Source organism: Nipponia nippon, unplaced genomic scaffold, assembly GCF_047370975.1.
Source record: "Nipponia nippon isolate SJK-2023a ecotype South Korea unplaced genomic scaffold, ASM4737097v1 scaffold_11, whole genome shotgun sequence".
Lineage (NCBI taxonomy): Eukaryota > Metazoa > Chordata > Aves > Pelecaniformes > Threskiornithidae > Nipponia > Nipponia nippon.
In genome coordinates this window covers 15,005,024-15,028,750 of record NW_028262302.1, presented here as the reverse complement: position 1 = coordinate 15,028,750, position 23,727 = coordinate 15,005,024, and the positions used below count along the sequence as shown (strand labels likewise).

The 23,727-nt window shown below is 37.9% G+C and overlaps 1 protein-coding gene across 6 annotated transcripts in view; it reads right to left on the bottom strand.

Annotated features, from left to right (window-relative positions):
* Nucleotides 1–19,581, bottom strand: part of PPP4R4 (protein phosphatase 4 regulatory subunit 4) — a 73,712-nt gene extending 54,131 nt beyond the window's left edge. For 2 of the 6 annotated variants that reach the window (XM_087747611.1, XM_087747610.1), the window contains exons 1-2: nt 18,948–19,581; nt 18,381–18,454 (exon numbers count right to left, since the gene is read on the bottom strand). In XM_087747611.1, coding sequence (XP_087603737.1) covers nt 18,381–18,454; nt 18,948–19,064 — 191 coding nt within the window. In that variant the 5' untranslated portion in view covers nt 19,065–19,581. The remainder of the gene's footprint in view (nt 1–18,380; nt 18,455–18,947) is intronic. The other 4 variants (XM_087747606.1, XM_087747607.1, XM_087747608.1 and 1 more) reach the window with 3 other exon arrangements.
* Between the last annotated feature and the right edge of the window lie 4,146 nt (nt 19,582–23,727).

The following is a 23,727-nucleotide window of genomic DNA, read 5'->3' as shown; positions in this document are numbered from 1 at the left end:
ACTAGCTACTTAAAATGGGTGCTTAAAAATTCAATTTGAGTTTTATTTTTAAAGCATTTTTAAAAACAGATTCTGCAAAACAGGAACAAAAAGGTTTAAAAAGTCCCTGGGTACTCAATTAGGAACATTTGTATCTGGAAAGGGAATGAAGGACTACAGCTCCTTCTACAACATGAAGGAAGATTAGTCACTGAATGTTCCCCAAAAGAATATTACCACAAAGGAGTGTGAAAAAGAGAAGATAGATTTACATCTCTCCCTCTCCTTCATTTGCACTAGCCTGTAAAACACAATGACAGGAGCAGAATACAGCATTATAAAAAAGACTGAGGTACAATGCTTACACAAGCTCTAACTAAAGCACTGTGTTTATGAACTGACTTTTCTTTAATGCTGTGGCTAACTGTATCAGTTCGGCAAAAATGATTTGCTAAATAGTCATTGTTGAATCAACCACTGAAGTCCGTGCTTTGCATAACTTGGTTTTACAAAGCTAGAAGTTCTGATGGATGGCTACAGGGGATTACAGTGTTAACACCCTGTAAGCAATGCTATTTTCAGTGCAAGATTCCAAAATGCTTTGTGTTGGCCTAAATCCGCATTTCTTGAAAACAGAAATAAAAATTTACCAACTTCAATGAGTGAGGGATTAGAACAACAAGATAAAAAATGAATAAAGTATTCAATAACTAATTAGGTATTAGGAAAAAGAAATTCACAAAGAACATTGTCAAACATAGAAAAAGGGTGCCCAGAGGCTGTGGGTTCCTTGGAGACCCTCAAAACTCATCTGGACAATGTCTTGAGCAACCTGCTCTAACACCAAATCGTATTAGACCTGGCAGTTGGCCCTGCTTTGAGCAGGGCATTGGACCAAATAACCTCCAGAGGTCCCCAACCACCTAAACTATTCTGTGACTGTGATTCGTAAATCCTAAACTTAATTTCCTATTTATATAAAAGCTCAGTATCTGACAGGATTTAGCCTATTCAGAATGATTCAGTATCAATTCTCTTTCCAGGATTTCTGTTCTCCTGTACAATATACTGGTTGCCAAGGCAAACTAGAAATCCAGATAAATATTTCTGTCAAGAACATAAAAGTGCTTGGCCCATAAGACTTCCTTAGAGAATCTTCTTTACTTTTATTGTGAAGATTTTTATATAGCAATCTTTCCTATGCAGATGCGGAGACACAGACTTAAAATTTATTAAACTGCTTTCTACTCTTCCTAAGTAAAAACTAACACTTTTACAAGTTTTATTTTTTTTAATTTTGTCTTTGATTGGATAATTTCAGGTTTTTGGTAACAAAAAGGAGAAAAAATTCCAGAAACTAGAAAAATGTCTTGAAATCACAAATATTGATCAGTGATTTTAAGACTAATTTTCATTTTATTTCAAGGTGAATATTACTTTGATAAAATACAATCTGGTATTTTCTGTGAAAGTACAATCCTTTCTTAACACCGGTGTAAAGCAGTACCTTTCCTTTTATTTCATGTTATGTACACCTGCATTTTAAGTATACTCTGTAAACATAAATTATACAACAGGAGCCTCTGAACATCTATTTGACATACATTGTAATAAGTATTTTGTAAACAGACCCAGTCCCATGGAAGGATCTGTCATTTCATTAAAATAACTTGCTTTAAGGGCCTCATTTGAACAAAGACTGAGAAGCACATGCTGTACAAATATTAACACAGTCTTGAAACTATATATTACAAGGAAGATTTTATAGACCACAAATGCTGTACAAAATTGTTTGTACATTATTCTCTACCACGTTGTAAACGACAAATAAAAGTATCTGGAATCAAAATGATGTTTTCTCTGATAGTTTGCCCTAGGACTTGAAACTGCAAAGATACACAAGATATTTGGGATATATTTTTAAAATCAGATATCTTATGTATCAAACTGCTTACATTTCTGGCATTGTACAGTAACTGCTAAAAAAGAGGATTCCTTCTCAAAAAAGCTAGTACAAGAATTTTAAAAAATTACTCATTTAGACACACACATATACATAATTACAGACCTATGTATCATATTAACTATTTTATATATTATAACCCAATCTTCTGTATTAAAATAAAATATTGGGGCTCTTAAGCTGTGTGCTGCACTTTCTTCACTGTCAGAACATCTTTTGAAGACCACATTTAGCTGCGCACCATATGTAATAGCCTCAAAACTAATTTAAACTGTCCTAGAAGCCAATGGTCTTTTTCTGTATGTACTAATACACTACAACATTTATGGGTGCAAGCCTTCATATAAATGAAATTTATGATAATATGCAAGATTCTAGCATAGGGATATAAACCAGACTGTAACTAAGTCCAAGACTGTGGTGGGGCCAAAGAAGAATTAAGCAGCTTTGCCCTTTAACCCTTCCCTCCCTCCCTCTGTTACCTGTCTAGCCAGAGCAAATAAAGAGAAGAAACTTTATTTTCAGGCTTCTATAATTTTGCTGAAAATAAGATAGAATAAAATGAATCTGAAAATGTAACACCTGATTAATATCCATTTTCAAGAAGTCAGGAGTCCTGATAACATGACAGCATGAACACCTCCTTGAAATTGACATTATAACCCTTTTCTATTAAAATCTCATTTTCAAAACTATTTTCCCATCCTGATCTTTTACTTCAGATATATGCACCCGTGCTCATTTTACAGCACATCTGAATAAAATCTACATGATCTATATATTAAGAAGAACTTAATCTGATCGTAGTACGTATCTGAACATGCACCACTACACATGAAACGTCTCGTGCAATTGAAGTCAGAAGTAAAAACCCAGATTTAGCTGCACAATAGTTTCATATTCATAGTAACCTTGTTTACCAGGATCAGTTCGGTCAACTTAAGTTTCTTATTTCTGTTTGCTTGTTGAACAACTGTCGATGACAGAAAGGATTTCTAATTCATACAAATACTCCCTTCTGTTCCTGAGCCAAAACAAATGTATTATAATGACACAATAACTTCATTCTTCCTAATATCATCAGTTTCTGTGAGTTTAGACACTAAGTACTATGAGGAAATATTAAGCTTTTCTCCCTTGAATTTTTAGAAAAGTTCAATAATATTAAAAAATCCCTCAAAGGAACACATTTTTCCTCTCGAATATTACGCTAGTATCAATGTTAATATAAGTGTTTCCTCTTCCTTAGGTGACTTACAACACATATTGCATTTTTTACTATCTCTGAGTAGAATTCATCTTGGTGTTTTTTTACTTTGAGTCTAAATTTGAAAAGTAAAACCAGTCTTTTCACTCCAAGATCAAGATAATGCAATTTCTAATTCCTAGGTAATATAACAAAAACAAGCTAGTAGCTGATATTATTTTTCCCTCTGCCCAGTCCTCATTCACTGACTCAAAATTTGTAATTCTTCCTTTCAACAAGATTTGTCATTTCACAGCATGCAGGATATGATATAAGTCATATTCTGAAAAAGTACAAGGCCTGTAATTTTTCTACACAGAAAGTGAGAAAAAAAAAAAAAAAATCACAGATGCTAACCAAATTCTAGAAGGGTAAATTACTTCTGCTGACCTAAATTTATCTTATAGTTTAATTTAGACACAGGATCTCTTTTCATTCTCCAGTCTTATTTTTTGTATCAGTGTATTTCATCCACAGAGTTAGTTGTTTGTGGTATGAAAGAGATGAACACTTCAAATGACCTAACAAGTACCAAAATCTACTTAGAGTCTTCTTCAACTCGTGGGTCTTATAAGTGTGGGGCATCATACATAATAGATCCAAAGCTCCCACTTTATTACTTATCTGTGTGTCTTTCTATCATGCGTTCTCATCCTATCTGACCATAACATATTCCATCTTGTATCAATTCCATATTTTTTTTCATAGCAACTCTAATCTAATAGTTGTGGAAGTTGATGAGGATCTTCTCAGAAATATTTAAAAATTCTTGATCCAGAAAACAGTATGCATACATTTCAACCTCTCCTTTAGAAAACGGACTTGCAGGCCTAAAAAAAATTGTCTGTCTCTTCAAGATCTGTTGACTTCTCTAACAGAAGATATCAATTCCCTTCTCCTCAACCCTTGCTATGAGTCTCTTCAATCATTTAAAGTGGAACTATGCTATACTAATTTCATTCGGAATTCCTCTGCACACCCTTAGGAAAAGCACAAAGGTTATGAAAGCAACTGTTACTGGTTTATTTGTCTATATCTGCATTGCTTCATAAAAAAGCCTTTTCTGTATAAGCAAGAGTCTGTTTTATATTGAAGAACATGGTAAAAGCCTGAAATTTTTCACAATGAGGGTGGTGAAACACTGGAACGGGTTGCCCAGAGAGGTGGTAGATGCCCCATCCTTGGAAACATTCAAGGTCAGGCTGGATGGGGCTGTGAGCAACCTGATCTAGTTGAAGATGTCCCTGCCCATTGCAGGGGGGATGGACTAGATCATCTTTAAAGGTCCCTTCCATCCCAAAGCATTCTATGATTCTATGAAATAACCATAACCTTCTAAGACTTAAAGTAAAAGTAGGACTTTTGAGCCATCTTCCAAAAAATTCAAACTTTTTAGAAAAGGCTTATAAGATCCAGAACAACAAAATCTAAGTTCCTGCATCTACCACTATAACATAGACAAATGGTACATAAAACATACTTCGTATGAGTTGACCATCCATTTTCAAAAATCACACAGACTGCATCAAAAGAAAACGCAAATGTAAAAGAGCAGTAGAGACATTGTAAAGAACAGAGTACAGAATGAATGAAAGTACACTGTATGAGTACAATGAATGAAAAGCCACAAGGAAAACAAAAATAAAAAAGTGTAAAGAGACTGAATCCAAGGGTTCGAAGCTATTGCTCACAGCATTTTCCCCCCATAAGCAAGAGAAATATACCTATATATCTGTAGAGATATTATAAGTGGATAGATACCAATATATAATAATAAAAGCTGAACTCATGTTTCAATTTTTAAAATATGAGACTAAAATTGTGAGCACTGAAAAATATATCTGAAATTTTAGAAACTCTTCTGAAGCTTTAGCTGTAGATGCAGTTCTTTTTTTCCCAACTAAAGAAATTTGACTGTGACCTCAGAATAACTTCAGTTAACACTAAATTTCTAACAAATTATTGCTGTCATACTCAAAGGGCCTGGTGACTCAAAAGAAAAAAATAATTAGAAAATGAACACAAAACTGTGAACTTACTCCTCATATAAGCTGGCTTTTAGACAACTCAGAAGTGGAAAGCCTTGCTTGTTCGCCTTCTGTTCATTATTCAAGTATTTTCAAGAACTACTGGACATTACTTCAGACTGATGCAGTTACATGCATCAGCAATACAATGTCAAACAACTAACTCTAGTGTTGTTTTTCCATTTGTCAGAAGCAACCATAGATCAAAGGCAGCTTTCTGAGGTAAACATGCAAATAACTAAAAATTACTTCAATTCCAAGCTGTTGCTGATTCACGTTCTGTCAAACAAAAAAGTGCTTTACTTGATTCATGTTCACTTTGGAAAGTAGGATGAAATTCAGCTACTTAATTAAAATGAAGAAAGAGTCAGAGTCATGTCTCCCAGAAATATATGAGATTTGTTCCATTGACGGCATACAGCTTGGAGTGGACAGATAATCAAACCAGATAATACAATTAACATAATAAACAAATTGAAGTGATGACACAAGTCTTGCAAATCTCCAGCTCTCTGGCAGAATAATTTCAAACAGTAGATAAAAATGAGTATTATATATAGAGATAATTCATCTGTATTTACCTTCCTGTTAAAATCATTATGAGCACATCATCAGAATCCTCCTGCCTACCCAACTCAGTTTAGGTAATTATAATCCACATAACGTTCCCTACTTTCAAAATCACTACAATGATCTTAAACAGCCTTTTGTTAGACTATTTTTTCCTCACATACTCATATTTTAACTTATTTCTAATGGTACAATTATTCCAAAAAGACTTTGACATTCTGCAATGGAAAGAATAAATAAAGCATTTACCAGTAATTCCACCCACATTTACTAAAATTAGTTCAGAATCATCTCTGGAAGAAAAGACTATCTCTCTCCTTTGAATGCATGTCAAATATGCTCAACTGCATAGATCGTTCACAGCATACCACTGTTAACCACCAGAATATCTAGCTTATATATTTACTACGTTAGTATCAATATCTTTCTATGGAAGCAAAAGTAACATGGAAAAAGAAAAATTACAGTAAAAGGCAACCACTGATACAATATCATTTGCACACCGCTCCCCCTACTCTTTCATTTGTTTGTTACTGAAAATGAACAGAATTAACTGATCACTAAAAGGTGTGGGACAGTAAATTTTTAGTCTAAACTCATTGTGGAATATTAACACAATCTATTATTTTCATGACTAATACTTTTATTAGGTATCTGATATGGCATCCATGCAAATGGATATCTACAGGTAGATTTTACCTTAAAAACAGCACACTGTGCTTAGAATATCAATGTTATTTCAGTGCATCCAGAACTCCAAAGTTCTGTATGAGTATCACAGGACCAACATAGTCTTTCAGCAGTCACACAAACCATCTCACCTGGTATTCAGTGTGTAGTCTCCTGAAGATAATGAGCTTAAGGCAAACCCTCAGTCATAGGGATGGTGGCAAAGAAAAGGAAAATAAGATGCACACACTTGCAAGGGAAGGAATAGTATTTGGGGAACAATAAAATCAGTCTTCTGTATGTTGGACCCAAAAAGGGGGAGCAACAGAATAAAAAAAAATACCTAGTACTTGCATCATTCACCAAAAAAAGCACATAAAGTAGGTCATTTGGGGTGTTCATGACTCAACAAGTACTAAAATCTACTTAGAATCTTCTTCAACTCATGGGTCTTATAGGTGTGAGGCATTATACACAATAGATTCAAAAGCTGCACTTTCCAACTGTTCGTTTAAAAAAAAAAAAAAATCACCCCCTCCATTTAATCAGGAAGTAAGATGAGGCACTGGAAAAGTAAGTACTAAAGCCTTCAGAACTGACAATAAGTAAGTACGATACGGAGATCTGGATATTAATTTTATCCATCTGTCTACTCTCCAACACATCGCTTTCAAATAGGTGGGACAGTTTAAGTGATCAAAGCGCTAGTGCATTTATCTGCCCTTAAGAGTTGATTTTTCCATACAAGTATGCACCTAATCATTTATTACAAACTCAAGGTGCAAATATTTTCTTTGTGTGTAATACAACAAGCATGCAACGTTCAAAATAAGTTATAAGCAACCCTTAAAATGCACTTACAGCTGGCCTCACATGGTGATAAGAGGAAATAGACATACTCTTGGGTTAAAACCTGTACTAAAGAAGCAGGGTAATTTTAATTAGCCATCATTCTTTTCTCCATTGATTTAGTGGTTAGCACTTGATGCAGCTGTAAAAAGCAAAAATAAAAATAAATCTTGCCCTGAAGCCTACACCCTAAATAACTTCTAGCTCCCAAAATGGCAGAAAAATACGTATCCTAATCCTGAGCTTTTAAATGAAATTATATAAAGGAGATTAACTGTTTATAACAAAAGAATTTTGGTGCAAGCAGCAATGAGGCTGTGACTCATGTTTTGCTATTTAATATGGACATAAATCCTCCTCCTCAAAAAGCTCAGTTACAATTTCAGCAGTGAAAATGGCATCTTTTCTGTTTCTCCCTTTAAAGCCAGCATTTTTATCTCTAGGCCTGCACAATGTAAGTAATATTACCATGTAAATATGTATATTAAAGTAGATGCCCTTCACATTTCTCTTTTACATATGTTTCTTCTTTCAGAGACAATACAATCAATTCATATTCACAACAAAAACATAGTGAGCATTTTTAAAGCATTTCTTTACAGTCCCTAGTCTAGCCTCCTCAATATACTCTTCGTAACAGAAGTTATCAAGCAATTTCACTAGGGGCAGGGAAAAAAAAAAAAAGAGAAAAAGAAAAAGAAATAAAAAAGAGACTTTGGAAAGTCAGACCACAAGCTGGTCAGCTGCACTTCTCATTCAGCACAGGCAAACAGTAAATCATCCCATTTTGCAGACATAACCCCTTGCAAGCAAAATGTATTGGTATTACTGAATGCAACAGTGCTTCTCCTACTGTGCAGCTCTGTTTATATCAATTGAGTTATCAACGCTTTGACCCAGCTTGAATCCAACTTTCTTGCTCTTCTCCAACTGGTAGAGAGAAGTGTGCTGGAGTTATACAGGCAGCTTTGAACAACTTCTATTTAATCTTAGCATAAATTGATGGCTCCAGTGCTTAATGGTGTTCTTTGTTGTTCAACAATAGTCGGGGGGGGGGGAAGCTAACTGATACCTACGCAAATTAATTCACTGTTTTTTCTTCAAGAAATGTGGACTCAAAGCTTTTTACTAGGGGCATAATTGACAATTTGTATACAAAGCTATTCTCATAAGCAAAAACCCAGGAGCTCCAAGACTTTCTGCTTCTACCTTTTCTCATGCTCCTGGACTGCCACAGAAAACCCTGTGGCAACTTTTGCAATTCTGTTCACAGTTAGAGTGCATTGCTGTTCAAAAAAATAAAAAAAAAATTATATCATTCTGATTTAAGATACACTGGGGAAAGAAAAAAAAAATCCTATGGGGTTTTTTCACAATCAAGTGGAATACTTAAGTTTAAAAACCTATGAGAAAAAATGCCTTAGGAAAAAATGCCTGGTTTGATCTCTTTGCAAAACCAGAAGAATTCTTTTAAAACCAGATGATTATTGAAAAATGGATAAGGACAAGAAGAATGCATGAATGACTTTTTTTTCCCCCCATGAGAAAGAATGTAAGACTATGCTCTTTGAGGCTTCAGTCTTTCTTCATCTTTATACATTATTTGGTGATGCTGGTCACCTTTATTTATATAATCTCACAGAAAATGTAAATTTTAAAAAGTGTCTGAAGACCTACAAATACCTTCCTGGCTACTCTAAGCAGATAAAAGTCAATAAAACAAGACGCCTAGTTACTATACTCAGCTTGGGTTCATACACACTTAAAATTATGCAATTCCATTCATATCAGTTCATCTATCCCTGCTTACACACAGCCTGAATCTGACTTTCTTATGCTATAGTAAATTTAAGAACAGTGAAAGAACAGCAAAGTAGGAATTACAGATAAACACTAGGACTAAAATCACACTGTAGCATGTTTCTGTAAACAAAGAATGTGTAGTTTTGGAATTATACAATGACTAAGAAGTATTGCCTACCTGTAGAGTCTGTTAGGAAAGGGGTAGGTATCTAAAATCCGTCAGTATGTAAGGGGTAGATGGGCAAGACATTTCCAATAATAGTTAAAAAGTTCAAGAAAACATCGCAATTCCCCTTGGTCCTGCTGTGAGTTGATACGACCGACAAGGAATGACTCAGCTAATCTGCACATGGGAGTTGTACACATTCTCAGAACCCACAGCCACACAACAACATGTAATAAAGAAAACTGCTCCTGAAATGACTGCTACCAAGATAGGGAGGAATATATCCAGAGCCTGATATTTTTATTCCTTAAGATTAACACCTCATAGGGTAATGCTTTGCAAAAAGAAACATGCAGAAACATTTATTTGAATGCAAAAGAATCTAAAAGGTAGAATTTAAATAAGAATATCTGCATCATCAAGAGTCCATTCAAATAATAACATGGATAGGAAATATCTGGTACATTTTCTTGCTTGTATAAAAGTATCAGCCAGAGGCAATAAAGCATGCCTCAGACAGCTATATCTAAGATCTAGCAGAAGTTTCCAAGTGGTTCTTTGTCTCTTTTCTCATTCTGTTTTATTATGACTCATAAAGCAGAAAGATATTTTTCTTCCGAAGACAGGGGTGTTCATCTGATAGGCTATAGGGAATTAACATTCAATGGGAAAGACTCCATCTTGTCAAAAAAGGTCTTCATGAGACCAGCAAGGTTATTCACACAGAGAGGAGCGACTTCAAGAACTGCAGTGAATGTGATAGCCATGTGAAACTAGTTTTAACAAACTGAGCCATAAGACATAGAGAACGCTTATTTTCAAAGCCTGCAAAGGACACTGTTATTGTTCAGACTGGAAAGACCCATACACAACCCGGTCTAGGAAGGTAATTATACATCCGGGCGGGGGGAGAAGGGAGAGAATCAAGATGTAAGAATGCCAGTGACATGTTAATTCTCAAAGTGTGAGTTTCAAGAACAACTCAGTTAAGTAGCATTCCTATCACTATCACGTTCAAATGAAAAGATTCTTGCTACTTTTGCATCACTAGCCTGTCTTTAAAAACCTTTCCCTGAGGGCATAACTCTGCCTTTGGCTAGAGTTGTCAGTTGTGGCACCAGTTGTGGAATCTGAAGAGACCTTCTTTTTCAGGCACAGAGTCTTTTATACACATAGTTGTGTATAATTTAAACAGTTGGTTCTTAAGCTGTAGTATGGGTTTTGCCGGACTATGTCAACTGAAATCCTCACCATAGAAATCGCTTCCAATTTCCTTTTGAGTTTGTCGTCAAGGCCTAAAGAGAACTTTTCTTACACAAAAAGCTGCCCCTGAAAGATTAAATAAGACGGCCCTACCAAAGTAGGAGAACTTCTCCATGAATAATGGAGACCTCCTTGAATTGCTGTCTCAAGAACTGTCTACATTCCCATTCTGTTTTCCCAGTGTAAAAATTTCTGTTTAAGTGATGAAATAATCCTGGTTTCTTTCCTGTGACGTAAAGGTTTGGGCTCTGAGGCTTGACAAAGATCCAGCGTAACTTTACTACAGTGTTGGCATTTAGACTACCAGCTGGTGGAACAAAGACAAAAACATTAATATTACTAAAGTTAACTCTAAAAATAACTAAATAAAACAGTTCTACAAGTATACTCCAGAGAACCTGATTAATATTAAATCTCAATGAAGCTATTTCTTGTCTCATTCCCAATTATTCCTGTCATAGCATAACAGCTGAGGCACAGATGCAGGCCCAAGCCTGCAGTCCTAGTTCCTGAGGTCCTGGTTCCTGAAGTCCTTAAATTATAATCAGAATTTCACCTCAGTAAAACAACTTCCTTTCACACAAAGTTTACGAAGTGCAGCAATGTGAACGAATACATAATGGGGTGTTATCTGCCTCACTTTGTGGAGATTCAGAGGAGTATCTGAAAGAGCTCTGAATGTAAAAATATGTGGTGTATCAGCACTAAGAATCATTATTCTGAAGAGTCTCGGAGTACTCAGATTTTTGGGACAGGTAATGGTGCACGCTACTATCCTGATACTCAGAAAATTTAAATGTTTACTACTGCTTTTAGGGGAAGAGTAGCTGGGCCAGTACTAACTGCTGCTGCTTCTCTCTGTCAGCAACAAATGAAGTAGAGTCAGAGTGCAGGGCCATGGAAGCATCACACCATGACATGTGAAGGGCTCCCTATGCCTACAACAAAGTAGTCCTCAAAACACCAGGAGTTTTCAAGAAAATCCACTAGATACTTGTTTCAGTCACTAGCACGACAGTCATTATATTACAGGGCACCATTGTGTGAAAGTGTTCTCAGACTTGCCATAAACGGACAGCTTGACCTACTCTTTGAGGAGTTTGCACCTTTGATATATTCTAACACAAAACATCACATTTTCCCATCTATATACTCAAGCAGTTTCCATTGGATGCATCTCCAGGTCCTGACATAAACTACTGTAATACTAGTATCTCTTGCCAAATCAGGCAAAGGATACAAACATAAGTTAGTAATATTGAGCAAGCATGAGGATAAAAGCTCCTTACAAGTACAAAATGTTGTTATAAACACTTGGAGCTTCCTAAGGAAGGTGATATAAAGGAGAATTATTATACTTACACATTAATTATGTGCCATCTCAAAATGAACTGTGCAGCTGTTAAAGTTATTTCTTAAATACCAGTGCTCATCTAAACAAAAACAAAACAAACTCAGTCTCCTGCTGGGCAACATGCTATTCCTGTATGGGATTTGTCATATAGAAAGAAAGAAACATTGTAAATAGTTAGCTGAATATTCCTATACAGATCTTTTCTAGGAGAGCATGATAAGGTTTTCCCAGGGCAACAGAACGATTTTTAGAAGTTAAGAGAACCCACAGTTCTTTCAACTGTGTTTACTATTAAAAAAGGCATCCAAACAGCTACCTAGTTTCTCCTTATTATGTCATGCACAAAGATGCTCTGAAACATAAATATAATTGACATCTCCAGAGGAGAATTTGACAACGCATAAGGAAGAGCTACCACTGATCTCACTCACTGCAGCTCTCATGTAGACTTCCAGAAGTCCATTTAATGTCAAAGGGCTCATTAAATAAACTACAGCTGATACTTCATACTCTCTCATCATTTCAACTAGTACTTGACTTCACAAATTCAAAGTATAGATTCAAGATTAGCGTAACCTGAACTAAATCTGTTCTGCTATTGATGGGAGAGTGATCTGCCAGCTGTGACATGTTCTCTGCTCATGCTCCCGCTTACATTAGCACAAGCAGTCATGCAGTTGCACATTTTGTTGGAAGCAAGAACCTGAAAAATTTGTTAGAATTAGTATCAGTTCCCTAATCTGACCGAGACTGCGTGGCTGCGATAGCATTAGTGCTGGTGCACAAAATGTATCAGAAACACGCGGTCACGTAAGGAAAGAAGAGCTACTCTTTCTCATGTAGGAAGAGCTTCATTCAGCTTAATTTGACTATGAAACTATGCACCAGGAAACCTTAGCATCAAGAATACCATAAGCCAGCCAAATGTAGTGCTAAATCTCAAAGCCATTTGACCCACTCCCAAGCCCTGTTCCCATGCTGCTGCACACTTCTCTTGTGCTGGCACAGGGCTTTTTTCAAGTGCACAAAGTCCTGGACCACACAGTTAATCTGTTTTAAAACCAACTGTTTTTTTCATGGTTTGCATCAGATAAGTTGTCCAATGTGCTGTGCAGGCACAAGGGCAAATGTAGCATAAACACTAGAACAGGGAGAGGACTGGCGCTGCCATCTTCCTGCACTGACTGCGTGCGGCCTGAGAAAGAAAACAGAAATTAAGGTTTTTCTCTCTCTTCTCTTTTTTTTTTTTTTTTTGAGGTTTTTCAGAGCACTATATTAACTCTGCTCCGTATATTTACAGCTCATTCCTCAGCTGTAGCTTCAACTCAGCAAATATGATCAACAGAAGTACTTGCACAAATCTAAATATTAATAGAAGTATGTGACTTAGCATCATTTCAGAAGACTACAGGTACACCTTTCACTTCAACGTGAAAGAATCAATTTCATATACATTAATTTATTTGCATAACAGAGTCAAGGTCAAGCAACTAATTTATCCATCCAACTAAAGGCATCAGGAATGAAACTTTTATAAAATTTAAGTTGTAATTTACAAAATAAAAGAAACTATTAAATTAGGCCCAGGAAAAAAAAAAAAAAAAAGACTGAGGAAATACTTTTTATGTTAGCATTTACAGCTTGCCAGCATAGTTAGTATAGTTGGAAGAATTGTTTTCCAACGTGCTTAGCATGACAGCTGGATCTTTCAGTGTACTATGCATGCATCAGGACCATAAATTCAGAAGCTGTATAATCTGAATAGAGTAGCCAGGTCTCACGATTATGTAACAAAAAAAAAAATTGACACAATGTTTATATTAGAAAATCAGCTTCTAAAGTTACATTTAAATGAAAGCTTTCATTTAAAATCAGAGGTGAGTTGCCTGCACCTACAGAGAAGAAAAAAAAAAAAAAAAAAAAATCTCCAAAACTAACATGATGAAGACTAAAAACTAAAAGGAAAATAAAAACTAAAAAAAAAAAATCTTTTAAATAGTAGTGGTTTTGACACAATTAACAACATATACTGTATAAAAAGATGTTTAGAATTTGAGAATACTCTAGCTAATCAAAGATGGCTACAATAAAGTACAACTTTTTTTTTTTTTTTTTTAAGACATGCTAAGTTTATAGGCATTGAATTCTTTCCAATCTAGATAAAGTATCTATTGTGTCTTCAAAAACTGTGCTAAATATTTTGGAGGGGCATTGTGTTGTTTGCTAAACTGAGAGATAGGATCACTCCAAAACCAAAGTACCGTATGTTCCCAAAAGGGTGAATAATTCAATCTTCCACCTTGATAACTCATTATTACCCTGTTATTTTGAGTATGACAGAAATGTCAAGGCCTGGAAGCTTTACCACTAAGCAGGCACAAATAAACAAGAAGTAGCTGAATACAAAATAATACAGTACACACAACAATGTAAAACCCCTAGGGAAATCTATCAGAAAAGTCCTCAGGAAAACAAACCATGCTACAGCGTGCATGCCAGTAAGCATCCTTGTATCCAAACCAGATTAACATCAGGCGAAGAATATATATTTGGGCTATTGGCTGTATGCCATAAAAGGGTGAGCTACAGTAAGACAAATAAAAATAAGTAATAACATCAATCAAACATCAGCAAACATGGAAACTAAGATGACAGGCAAAAGTTCATAGCAGGAATACAACATACTGTCCCTGAGCTGCTTCTTGCCACTGTCCTGGTAGAGGTCACGATGCCCTGAAGTGGAATGCAAACTATTCAGTCACTTCAGTGAAAAGTCTGGCAGCTTGTCTTCATCTGCTGATGGTTTTACAACAAGCGATCAGTCTTGACACCGACATGGTTGAGATGCACATAGCTATTTTGCTCTCCTTGTTCTTCCGTCGGGCCAGCAACACCCAAAATACAGTCAGAATACAGCTCCTCAGCGATTCCAGTTAGACCCTCCAGAAATCCCCAAGCACTCAGGTTGAAGCTCTGAAACATAGATCCTAGGCACTCAGATGCCTCTCCCTCTTCAGGTACCTAAATCCATTTGATTTCCACGGCAAGTTCATAAACATCCCTGACAAGCTGGTCTAAGGAAGCCCAGTTCCTCAACCAGAATCAAGGTTAATTGAGATTATAACAAATAACAGCCCAATTTGCTACCACATTCTTATTAAATTAGAACTTGCTCAGTCTAATTGCAGAATGTTACCTAATTAAAACTGAGTACTCTGGGAAACAATGATCTAAAGCTGAAGTTCACCCATGCTTATGTCATATTGAAGTGACTCTGGCCACCAGGAGAGCTATTGAGTCCTTTCCTCTTGTTTGCACAACTATTCCTATATCCACATGATGAGTCAAATCAAGGAGTTGATTTAGCTGAAAACTAATCTGACTAAAAATGATCAGCTTTAGCTAGATCATCTTGTCAAGCTACCTCATTACTTAGTTATCTGAACAATAGTACTGGCAGAAAAGGGGAGACTGAAAGCAAAGTCATCCCCTAAAAATAATAATTAAATAATATATATATATGTACTTGTTAGGATTATCAAAATTACAATTAGCACTTTAGAACGTAAAACCAAACTATGATAAGTAACAATAGAAAACCAATTAAAATGAAGCCACATTCCTGTGAACGTGAGGTTGCAAACAGGATTAATGTGTCAGTGTACTCACCACGTGCTAAGAACATTTGTAGACATATATTTATTTCACACTCACCAGAAGACAACAAACAGAAATTTACAAAACCTATGACAATACATCATGGCTAGATACAGACAGACAAGACCTTGCGGAAATACAAAATAATCATTAGATGGATACAAACACATACTAGACAAGCAAAACAAATAACTTTACAATACCAAGAAGTAAAAGAGCATGTCAGAAACCCCATAGTACTACTGGCAAATGAGAAGTAATACAAGAAGTGAAAAAAGAAGAATGAACTGATGAAACTGATTGGGAAATTAATACCTCCTCATATACACAGTATAACAAGAATCAGTCACCAGAAAAGAAAACATCCAAAGAAAGAAAAAAAAAAAACAAACAAAACAAAACAAAACAAACAAAAAACACTATTCAGGCACCAAAAGCCTCAGACAGTAAAAGGCTGTACTACTCTCTCCAACTAGGATGTCAACGTACCTGTTTTCAGACTACCATAGTAAAAGACTTCAGAAGCAGAAATCTAGAAAAAGCAAGTATCTACTACAACATACAACAACTCTGCATGTAAGCAGACCGGAGTATCCAAGTTCAGGGGTGGGGAGAAGTTGGGAGGGAAAGCAGAACGCAAAGAGAAGAAAGTGGTTGAGGTTTTTTGTTCAGAATGAAAGCCATGAAAATGTGAGGACTCTCTTTGGACTTTCACAAAAAATAATTACTAAACATTAGCTTTGCTGTATCATACAAAGGTTTTACTCAGTATTTGTCAGCTCCATTGTACTGCACAAGTAACACTAAAGATATCCTCCTCAGTAAATTAAAAATCTCCAACTTGCAGGTTAGGGTTACATAAATAAGTGACAACATAAAAGACAATGTGGCACAACATTAAGTACTTTGATACTACTTGTAGATATTTAAGAAAAGATATTTGCTTTCTATTATTGTTCTTGCATATTTTTTTAATGTATATGGAGATAGCATCATCCTTTCCAAATGGAGCACTGCACAGACATCATTAACAATTCATTTCAATCTCACCAAAGCAATTTTTACAGTGGGATTTTCAGAAAAGGCAGTGTCTTTTTAGGATAACATCAAGGAGCATCCCACATAAGGGACAATGAAGGAGAGCAAATAATGCATCTGTGTGAGAAAATGAGGCATGAAAAGACCAGACTGACATTATTGTCACACTGGAACAGGCAGGGGTATTGTATTATACTAGATTAAAAAACGCCAGACAAGCCAAAAATACGTATCTTTGTACATTATATAAAGGATACTACCTGTGTTACAGGCAGCTTTTCAACTGTGTTTTCTTATACTCCACTCGGTACAGGGAATGCAGTATACTACTGAACAGCAAAAGCTTCCACTGGATTATTGTATTAACATACCTGGACAATCACAGCAAGTGATTGCCTTACAAAAAGCTTATCAAGCAGAGATGAAGCTACCTTTCAGCAATGAGGACAATGCAGAGGCAAAAATGAAAACTTCGCCACAAGGAAAAGAATATTATGTCCCCAGAACAGCTGTTCAAGTAGAGAGAAAGCAGATGAAGATGTCAGGAGAAGTTCAAGGCCAGGCTGAACAGCAATTAGTAAGATGAAAGATACGAAGTGGAACCTTTTACCCTTTAACAAGGCAACAATCCAGTAAAAGCATATTGCTGGAAACATGATCTTTAATTGGGAAAAGAGCAAAGAAATTTGCTGCCACACAGGGAAAGGAAAGAAAAAAAAAAAAAAAAAAGAGTCAACTATGCTGATTGCTGTGAGGTAAAAACCAAAATTGATATGCATCCTCTGCAATGATATGCACCACATGCAAACTGTTTCCTCTGAATTTGCCTAGAGTCAACAGACCGCTTTGATTACAGGAACTATTAGCAAAGCAAGTTTTAAAATCCACTATTTAATAAAGTTCAGCATTAAAAAAAAAAACATAAACAAAATTCAGTATCAAAAGTAGTATCAGTGGACAAAAATGCTTACCTAAAAATAAAGCCACATGCCCCAAAAAGAGAAAATTAAGGCACTGAGAATATGTACGCTAAACATTGAGGACAGGCACAGACTAGAAGAGTACTTAAAATAGCAGAACAAGCAAACTGAGAGGGAGCTGCAGCTGGTTCTCCAATTACTAGCTATTGTTTAAAAATGCACATTCAAATCAAAATCCCTCAGAACATTTGTACTCTCAAAGATGACTTACACAGTAGTTGAAAGATCTGTATTTTAAACTATCAAAATGGAAGTTATTCAAGTAGCTGCAAATAAATACTCTAAAGAACAGGAAGAAGGAGGTAAAATGAAAAAACAGAACACAGGGAAGTATTAACATAGTATCTTCTACAGTATTTCCTAACGACTATAAAACTAATCTCTCAAGTTTTCTCTTCTGAAAGCTCAGACATATGCAGTATGCTCAAACAGCTCTGTTATCAGTCTGTGGTAACTGCTCATGCCTTAGAGTGAACATAAAGTCACTGAATGATTGGTGTTATTAATGTTAACACTCAGGAAATCTTGAAAAATCAGCTGCAGGGGAAAAGAAGATGAAGTATAACTCGGTGTTGGTGATGGCCATATTAGAAACTCAGAAATGTTTATACATGTATACAGGCATCCTATTCTATGGTTTTTTTTTTTTTAAATTACAGTACCTATTTTTATCTTGTTTATACGTTTAACGTAGCAGAAAGTAAAAAAACTACTACTGAAAGACAGAAAATAAAAGGAGTGAAGAGTAAAGCATTAAAAAAGCCGTATGTAAGCACAATGGTCAGCAATGTTTCACAGTAACAGTTTAAAAAATACCTGAGTAGATAAACAGCCCTTTCAATATCACTGAGTTCTTCATCAACTGTCAATCTTTCTATTTCTTCTGGCGTCTGTCAAGCGTGAAATAGAGATTATGAGTTTACAATGTCTTACTATTTCCTAATTTTAATCTTCATAAAACAACCCCTTCCTCCCCACATCCAGAGATAGTTCCATGAGTAATTTGAATTTAACCCTTGAAATCTCTAGCCAACATTTCAGATTCAATCAAATAAATCTTTCACCAGGAAAAGATGTGATGTAATAGAAGTACAGTTCCATATCAGACACTATCACTATTAATCAGTTAAAGTATAAACAAGTCACATATAAAATTAAAGACCTAAGTTAGCCTATTTTTTCCAGCTTAATATTGTTATACCGAAGATATTAAGTCCCTGCTATACAGAATTCGAGACTGTTTATTCCAAAATGACCGACAACAATTTTTAGTATCCTGGCGCTGTAAAAAAAATAAACTGCCTATTCGGTTAGCTGTGCATAAATAAAACAGACACAATTTCAAACGGATTTTAAAGCATCGTTCTATTTTGAAGTCTATACCTTCAGGCTCCTGCGTACTGGCCTCTCTATAATAGTTAGCTCCTGCAGGTCTTCTATGTATCCAAACAAATTGCTCTGACTAAAATCCATTCTGGAGAAGAAGATTATCGGATGCATGTAACAACCACGGCCTTTGCCAACCGACGCTCTCCCCGGGTCTCACATCGCACGGGCGGAGGCAGGACCGACACGGCGCAACACCCCCTCCGCGCGCGCCAGCCGCCCGCCTCCCGCCGCCGCCAGGCCGCCGCCGCCAGCAGCCTCGCCTCAGCGCACACACTGCGGCAGCGCCTGCCCGCCCCCGCCGAGCCCCCTCTGACGGGAAACTTTCTCCGGCCGAGCCGCTCTGCTGAGCCCGGGCGGGCGGGGAGCGGGGCCGGCGCCTCCAGCCCCCGGCACCGGGAGCCCGGTGCAGCCGCTGGTGCCTCGGCGCGGGGGGGGGGGGGGAGTTCCCAGCCAAGTTTCCCCTCTTCGCGGGCCGGCCCTGTCCGCAGGCGGGGCGCGGGGTCCAGGCTGCCTCCGGGCGCGGGGAGGGGGCGGCGCGGAGCCTCGGGGCGCAGCGCCCGGGCTGCGGGGCTTGCTCCTCACCGACGGGGCAGGGCGCGGCGCGGCGCGGAGCAGCCCCCCGCCGCGGAGCCCGGGTGCCGCCTCTGCCCCCCCGCCCCGGGAGGAGGGACGGTCGTTGTGGTGCAGTAACGCTCCCCGCCCCCGTCCCGCTCCCGCGGCGCAACCCCCCCAGGCGCCCTCCCCGGCAGAGCGGGGGCGAGCGCCGCGGCACCCGGCCCGGGGCAGCCCTGCGGCCCGCAGGGCGCCGGCGTCCGCGGCGGGGCCGCCCCAGCAACGCCGAGCCGGTCGCCGGGGCAACGCGGCGCTACAGCGGCCTCCGCGGGGCAACACCGCGCCCGAGCGCGGCAAACCCCGAGCGCGCGGGGGGCGCCGCCGCCCCCTCAGCGGCCGTTCCCGCGCGGGGCCTCGCCTGCGGGGCCCGGCCCCAGCACCCGCCGCCTCCCGCTGCCCCGCCGGGCTGCCGCCGGGCTGCCCCCGGCCTGCCCTGGCCGCCCGAGGGGCTCCTCTTCCACAGCTGTGGCCTCCACGGGCTTCCCCTCCCACAGCTACAGCCTTCCCGAAGCTCCTCTTCCACTGCCGCGGCTGCCCTCACGGGGCGCCTCGCCCGCTGCCACCGTCTCCTCAGCTCGGGTAGCGTCCCTTTCCAGCCGTCCTAGGACACCTCACCAGCGTCCCGCCCCGCTATCGCAGCTGTTTCAAAGCAGAATTACACGGAAGAAACCTATAAACATGCTGATTTTAATGAAAAGTCCAAAGCAGGTTCCTCCCCCAATGAATGATTTTGTATTAAAGAAAAAAACCAGACCGACCTTTGGCGTCCTTGGCAGTGAATTGTGAATCTACACCGAAGGCATCACTTCCACTCTTCGTAACTTCTTATTCTTCACCTCTACAGTCCTTTCCCAGACGCAGGTTACACACTGCTCATACCTACAGCAGGGCAGATTTCAATACCGATATTCTTCCCCAGTAACTCTCCAGGCCTCAAGGCAGTGGCCTTTGCGATGATTATATGGCACACAACTAAACAATCACACTCCCACCAGGAGTTAAAAAAACCCTGTAAACATTGTATAGGGGCTTACTTGAGTGGGTGCAATGTTTCACTATTACCGTGAAATGCCCCCATGACCCAGTAAGCTTTGCTGATGAAGTATAAAAATAATTCCAGAAATTGTAAGGATTAGATAATACTATCTAGTATATTGCCCAGAATCTGATTGACTTTTATTTTATGATTGGTAAGTACCTCAGCTTTTATTTAGCAAAAAATAAATGTGGTCCTTATTTCAAATGTACAACAGAATTACTAGCAGAAAAATCTAATCCAAAGTACATATAAATAATTAAACTGTTATGTAATAGAAAACCAAAACCATTTGGAGTTTTCAAGGCACGATGACGAATTAAAATGAGAAACACTATTTTGAACATTTCTGCATTGTCCTTTGAACCAGGGAACATCATCAGACAGCAAATATAATAGTTACAACTGAACCTAAGTGCCCTCTGAGTAGTTAACTAACTCACTCCACAAGGGGGGAAAAAAAAAAAAAAAAAAAAAAAAGAGTTTTAGAAAATGTTCTCAAATTCAGAATCCTGACATGCGGGCTTCTGCCAATGACAAGTATTAGGAAAACATACTGAAATCCCAATCTCAATTAGTTAGAAAAAGGCTTTTGCAAGTTCTTTCACAGCCAAGTTGTGGTTATTTCACCTTGCAAGTAGTTCTCATGAATCTTAAAGATCTTATGAGACCAAAGACATTTTCTTTTGTGTGCCTTGAATTAGGAACTCACTGCAGTTTTCAAATCAGGTATTTCATAACTCAGTTTTAAAGACTAAAGAACGTGGTGTTTGGATATACAATTAGCCTGATTTATCATACTATGTTTTACATAAATTTTGTAAGCCACTAAAGAAGAGGGTTTTTTATAAACTTGTAAACAGCTCCCTTAATGCCTTTAAAAATCTGTCCTTATAACTCAGTGCAGGAAACACTGTGCAGGAATGACTCCCATTAATTTTAAAATCAGTAGATATGTCAAAGAGATCTAGAAATATCCTGGAAATGTGAAAAGCAGAATAAAAATAAGATTATTTTTTTTCTGTAAATTGAATACTGGACCAGAATAAAGATCACAGAAGGAATAAGCTTGCCCAGATTCAATATAAACATATCTCCTTTTGACCCACACATTTGCCAGATAGAAAAAAAAAAAAAAAAAGCTTGCATATTTTGTTCCAAAACCACATATATAAAAATTAATCCCCTCTGATAGTAACTCTGCAGGCATATTTTCCCCAGTGGCCTGTCATTCTCATCTGTGATGAAAGTCACGCATGACTTCCCTTCCACTGCTGCTGCCTTCAGCTCCTCCCTTTTCCACTACTCTCTTCTCCCAAATAAAGCTCTACTTTCAGCTTCATTCTAACCTTGTCAAAGCTATTGTAATAGAATGAAGAGCTATTTCGTATTGCTTTTGCAAAATCCAGAGTGAATTGGAACCTGCATTTTAACACAGGAGCTTTGTAAGCTTGAGAAGCCAAAACAGGGCTGTTTTTAAATAATCCTTCTACTGATGGAGACAACTGCAGAGCACCTGGGAAAATGGCACTTGTACCTAGTGGCAGAAGAGAAATAGTGTTGTTCATGCCTTCTAAAGCAATAAACTCCAAATGCAATACAGACTAAGATAAAAAAAAAAGACAAAATAGATGGGAGAACTTTGTACCTGAAGTATTCTTCAGGTACACTGGCTCGACCTAAGGACTCTTGGGTGAAGGGATTTGTCATGTTGCACAGATGCACAGTTCTCCTTTGCCACCCAGCAGTTAGGTGTCTGCCTTCTGGAAATTGCTCTAAAAAGGCTGCGATTCTTACTTTACCTGTTACCCGTTCCCAAAGAACTAACCTGTAAATCAAATTATTCACAGAGAAGTTGAAAATTTAGGAAGTCTCAGCATGTATTGCAATGCCTGAATCAGCTGAAACATGAAGGAACCGGTTTGGGGGATATAGAAGGACATGGCAAGAAATGCTTTCAGGCAAAATGTGTGCACTCTAGATTAAAAGCCAGAATTTCTTATGCAATGGCCAAACCAAAAAAGGAGGAAAAATTCAGCAGAATATTTTTGGATTATGTTGGAGGGGGGGGAGGCAATACATTTTGGGTCAACTTGAAAGTAATGCTTTCTTTTGGGGGTTTTTTGGCTGCTTTTTTTCTTTTTTTTTTTTTTTTTTTTTTTTTTAAATAGACTACTGAAGAGCTTCCATAAAGGTCAAAACTAAGTTAAACACTTAATTCTTCTTTTCCCCTTTTTTCTCTTAATTTAATACTCCACAAAAAATAAATACGCTTTCATAATGTACACTATGTAGATTATGCACTGAGTAATCACAGTTCTGCTCAGGACTCAGCACCTAAACTGTGCAGAAGTTCAATTCAGTCTGTTCACCACCACTGAGAGACGGCCAGAGCTGGATCAACCAGTGCCCACCATTTCCAAATGAGCAACCTCTGATTGGAATGGCTTGCCTTTTTTGGTTTTTTACAGTTCACCAAACCCTTAAAAAATGCAGCTGTAATGTTCCATCTAATGCCTTAGCCTTACAAAACAAGACTTTTTATTCCATTCATACATCAAGTAAGAAAACTCCATGTCAAGGCACAACCTGTAAGAACATTAATCTAAAAGAACCACGCACAAAAATCTGGGTCTACTTCAGAACAATGCTTGGAACATAGCATATACAAAGCTCAGCAGAAAAAAAATATTATTTAGCATATTTTCCAGTTTGTTGCTAAGAAACTGTTGCTTCATTTTACTACTGTCATTTGCAGAAAATTTCTGATTGTTCTTTTGCCACTTTGGTCATCTCGTTCTAACAGCTATATAATTAATAATTAAAAGGGGTATAAAGGAAAAAACACTGGAATGTACTCACTGTGCTTTCTTTGTCTGTAAATTAGTGTCCCATATCCTTTCCTGTAACTTAGTACCCTCCAATAAGATCTAAAAAGCCAAAGAGTATTTTACAAGAACACAGAAAAGATCCTTAAATTTTTGTTTTTATGTAATATATGAAATTTGTAAGATTGCAATCACTGCGTTCTTCATGTCTTTCTGTAAGAACTAGTAATGTTCTCCTCCTACAGTGTCTAATCTGCTGCCCTCTGTCCAAAAGTAGTTAATAGCACGTGCACAAAGA